At 30.2% G+C, this 5252-nt stretch overlaps 1 protein-coding gene across 1 annotated transcript in view; it reads right to left on the bottom strand.

Annotated features, from left to right (window-relative positions):
• The window catches only part of LOC112211672 (uncharacterized), a gene marked incomplete in the record, with an annotated part of 19025 nt that overhangs the window by 4990 nt on the left and 8783 nt on the right, over nt 1-5252 (bottom strand). Inside the window, 3 exon segments of the mRNA XM_067051520.1 lie at nt 5-111; nt 2720-2825; nt 3495-3589. Coding sequence (XP_066907621.1) covers nt 5-111; nt 2720-2825; nt 3495-3589 — 308 coding nt within the window.

The following is a 5252-nucleotide window of genomic DNA, read 5'->3' as shown; positions in this document are numbered from 1 at the left end:
GATTCAAAAGGAAATGACGTTCTTCTCTTCTCAAATGTTGAACCAGGAGAGGCCTGTTCATCTCTTGTTTCTGGAAAATCTCTGTCTAGTGCCTCCTCCAGCTCATCAAGCCTAAAAATAAACAATAACATTACATTAAATGTCAATTTCTAATAGCTTGCACCCCCTCCCCCCCCCGTACACACATACACACAGATATGCCAAGGCACACGTTGGAAGCGAAGAGTGCTTAAATATCAGAATATAAGATATACTGGTAGTAAAGCACATATGCAACATAATAAAAATTTTTTTTAGAAAATCCATTTTTTTAAATATGATTTTATAAATATTTATTCGCTTAAAATCACTCTGAAAAATGAAAATAAGATTTAATTTGAACTTGAGGGAGTATGATGAAAATACTAATGGTTTTTTCTCTTATTATCTTAACGGATTTACAGTGGGTCAGAGTTGCCATCATGATGGATAAATTTTATACCAAAGTAAATCAATTTTCCGGACGTTTTGATCTTTTTAGGATTCGCTAAACTTGAAACATGCAGAACAAGAGGCATTTGATAATTTCTTAACGTTATTTGAAAATGATGTTTATATAGTTACGAATTCAGCCTACTTTGCCTTCTGTTTGCTAAGGCATTATCAGGTTCTATCTTAATATGTTACCGTTAATGCCTCTTTCATTTATTAGAGATATAATTTCTAAAAATATTGTAAACTTCCAGTATATTTTGTCATTCTCGTAAAGTTACAAAATAAAATATATATTTAATTTGTTTTATTTTTAGAATAAGTATATTTTTTGCTAGTAAAATTTGTCATAACATGTTTGTATCCAAATCATTCTCGATTTGTTTTTCTTGTACTCAATAACACACGATCTCATAGTATTCAAGATATCGAATGCTATTTTTTGCATTGAAGTATTTTTTTTTTATAAAAAAAAAACTGATAAAGATCAGAAAGATTATTGCATTTTTTGTAATTTATGAAAAAAATGGATGGCGAAAATTTTGAGTAAAAAATTGTATCATTTGATTACTATCAAAATTCGTATTCAAGGTTTTTTTAGGTGCAAAAAATGAATATGCTCTTTATTTTTTAATAAAAACATATTTTATCACACTTTGTTACGTCAGTCGGGCTAAATTATTTCAATACTCTTATTTTGGGATGTGAATGATAATATTAGTCCATCCGATTTGTTTTCGCTTGTAGATTAACAGAAAAAATATTGTCAACTGTATTAAGTGAGTTAAAATACATATTAAATCACCAAAACCAAAAAAAAACTTATTAAAATAGTAAGCCAAAATATAAAATTCAGAAAGAACTATTCATATTCTTTTTTAGCATTCTCAAGAATCCTTAAATATGAATGTTCATAAAATAAAAAAAATAATTTTCTCCGGCTCAATCCACAACGTCAGTTGGTTTGAATTGTATCAAAAATTTGCCCGTGTCTGAGGTTCTTTTTTGAGGATTTTTGAGTACGCTAAAAATGAATCTGAAAAACAGTTTTAATGGCCTACCATACAGGAAAATTTTTTGGTATTTGAGGTTTATTATGCATTCTAACTCATTTAATACAATTGACAATATTTTTTTGTTATTCTTCAGCCGAAAACAAATCGAATGGTATACCGTGATGATAATGATATATCATTACTTCCATGTGCCAAAATAAGTATATTAAAATTATTTAGCCCGACTAATCCAGAAAAGTGAGATAATTTTTTTTTTTTTTTTTTTTGAGAAATGACGTGAATATCGTATTTCATTCCTGAAAAAACCTTAAATACGAATATCGATAGTAATCGAAATAGATAATAGCCGCTTTCTATTTTTCTAAATCACAAAAACTGCAATAATTTCAATATGTCACAAATCTGTACGAAATATCAACTGCATTTAGGACCGTCTAAACTGCACGAAATAGTGCAAAATGTGCCTGGAAACGAATCAGAATCAGTGATACAGAATAAAACTTACGAGAATGTTTTCTAGATTTATAACGAATTTTTGTCTCATATGGGGTATAAATCTAAATTATGTAGATATGGGTTGAAATTTATACTTGCAGTAGTTCCATTTGCATAGGGTAAAGATAACATTGTGAGGAGTTGTGAATTTATTTCATGAACGTAGTACATCGGCAGGAAAAAGTTATCCTCTAAAAATAAAGCCCAAAATTTCTAATTTTTGAGTAATATGAAAATCCGTATTTAGGGATTTCAAAAGATGCTAAAAATAAATCTGAATTGATTTTTTCTAAATAAAATTTTTATGTTTACTGGAAGCGACTTTTGTTTTCTGTGTAAACTTAATACTATCCCCAATCTTTCTTTCTTTTTTTTTCTACACTAAAAAAAAATCGTTTTATATATAATAACCATTAAATACATGCAGAGCAAAGACGACATACGATAGTATAAAAAGCAAATGTCTATAATCATGTAATTTTTTTTTATAAGCTGTTAGAGCACATTAGCACTAATTTTTTTAAATTAGTTTTTAAAAAAAAAGTTTTGGTGTGACTAGATCCCCTTGTAAGGATTCTAGATCCCTTTGGGTATTTCATTATTTGTACTGCTACCATTATTGCTCTCTAAGTTCCTTACTCCCACCTAGTTCCTCAAGTGCCGTAAATAAGTTTTATTTATAGCATTATTAAACTCACAATAAGAGATAAAATACTCTAAAAAATGAATTTAATTACCATTTTTCTATGGACGCTCTCTTTTCTGCCGCTGTAGCATTTGACTGAGGCGACCCATGTTTTCTTGCGTGCCTACTTTTGATGTCAACATTTGAGAAGCTCGAATCTGGAAAAAAAAATCGATAGCTCATTCACTAATAAATAATGGAATTATGGAATATTTGAATTCAAATCAAATACGATTAGTTGTATGTTGAATTAAAATATTGTTTCACAAAGGCTTGATGGTCTCCAGGTGTAAACATAAATAAGCCCTACTGCATTAGTCGATCGGGATAAAAAAAACAAAAGAACAGTCACTTATATGGATCGAGCTAATTCCCACCAAGAGTATTTTTGAATTAAATTAATTTTTTTTTATTTGGTTGTTGCTACTAGAGTTGATAGTTGAGAAGTAGGAGAAGAAGAAGAAGAAGAATTCTGGAGGTCTTGGGTAATTTTCAACAAAGCAATATTCTTAATGCAATAATAGAAAAAAATATATCTAATAAGTCAATTTTCATTAGTAATAAAGAAAGAAAATCATGTTGAGTGAGAAAAGAGAAAAAAAAATAATGCAAGAAATAAAATAAATATTTAAATGCAATAATAAATGGCTAGGTTTGAAAAAAAGATGATGCTACTTGAAAGAATATATATATATTAAAGAAGATAAAATAAAAATATAGATTTAAAAGTAAATTAAAAAAATATACCCAAAAAGAAGTATAAATTATGTAAAGGTGTATTATGAATTTTTAAGTTAAAATTTAAATTGTCAATTTCAAATACATACCATCTACATCAAGCCCAAGAACGTTTCTTAGCACACACTTAGGGATTGGTCGGTAGCCTAAAGTTACTTCTTTAATTTCGTCATCCATGATTGTTCTAAAAAAATAATTACATTAAATACTCAAACTGAATTTATTATGGCGATATGACTAAAGAATATTCAATATCATAGATGGGGATCAAAATCATCGATTCACCAGAGGAGATGTCAATGATAGTTAATTAGAATAAAACAGTACAAAGCATTTACATTTTTATGTAGACTTATAAAATCTTATCCAAACTATGGTGAGCTATGAATTTAACATTCATAAAATTTTGTATGTAGCTCCTAACTCTAAATCTTTTTTTTTTTTAATATCTGTATTGAAATTTACAACAGTATTTCACATTATACATTTAGTAAATATGATATTAGTTAAAATGGAGTGTTACAGGCGTGTAAAGCAACTACCCATTGGTAGCACTCTAATGACATTTTACATTAGCTGGTCTTGTGGCCATCTTCTTGTCAGGCACCTCGGAGGATTGTCAGGAATGGAAGAGGATGCAAGGTTAGAAATTAGAGGGTTTGAGTGGTTAGGGAGTTTATAATGGAAGGAGTGATATCTGGTTCGGGCTAGATTGGTTACATAGGGAACATTTAAGTATTTATGTATTATTTTACTTGTGACAAAGTAAGGAGCATTGAGGATTTTACGAAGGATTTTCGATTGTAAGGATTGAATACGAGAGGAATTCGAAGGTTTAGTGGAGCCCAAAAGCACAACTCCATAAGTCCAGATATGTGTTTGGAAGTTTAGACCGTTTGTTTAGTAAGTGCTGTAGTAGTCGAAATCGACGTGCAGTTTCCTGACTTTTCAGTCTAGTGTGAGGATTCCAGGTTAATCGTTTGTCCAAATGTAGTCCAAGATAGCAGATCTGTTCGACAGGGGTAAGAGTAACATTATTAAATGAAACTGTTAGGCAGTCGGTAGGTTTACGACGAAGAGTAAAAGTGATTTGATGGGATTTGTTGGAATTTATCTTAATCCTCCAATTATGACACCATTCTGCGGGAGCTGTTATATGGAATTGGAGAGTTTGGGATACAATTCCAAGTAAACCACAATGGTTCCTATTCATCCCTATATTCTCAGTCCGCCGATTTTCCTCAAGGTATTAGTATCCTTAGTCCCATCCTCTACACCGTCTATACAGCTGACACTCTAAATCTAAATGAAAAATCCTTATGAAATATTTAACTGAGTCAGTGGCTGCCAGAAAATCAGCCAGTGACTAACATACTCACTCCCCCTCGAATAAAATGGTAGGTTGCTGATAAATAAAGCAAAAATTCAGTAGAAGTGGAACAATCAGCACCCAAACCAGAAACTAGGATCTCTATTGCCTGCTTTCTAGGAACGAACATATTGCGATTTCACGCATCCAAAATGTCGAAGAGGAAAAAGAACAACTAAACAGATTCTTCAAACATGTATTCTTATGGAGGACGAACGGATGCCTATATATGCCCTAAACCTACCTTTTCGCGGAAGGATCTCAGGAATATCTCCGACTTAATTTTGTCTTTCCTAAAAGTAGCCATTTGAAAGAGATAAAAATTTGTTCCCAATATTTAAAAAAATTTCCTTACAGTATTTAATAATTCCATCATCACTGTACATCTTTATAATATATTCTTTAATAAACAAATTAATTAATAAAACAATAACTTATCTTTTATAAAATAATGATTTAGTAATAATATTAAAAATAC

Source organism: Halyomorpha halys, unplaced genomic scaffold (genome assembly GCF_000696795.3).
Source record: "Halyomorpha halys isolate HHAL.00 unplaced genomic scaffold, Hhal_1.1 Scaffold1256.1, whole genome shotgun sequence".
In the NCBI taxonomy this organism is placed as follows: Eukaryota; Metazoa; Arthropoda; class Insecta; order Hemiptera; family Pentatomidae; genus Halyomorpha; species Halyomorpha halys.
The sequence above is the reverse complement of the archived record's forward strand: the minus strand, read 5'-3'. Positions and strand labels throughout refer to the sequence as shown.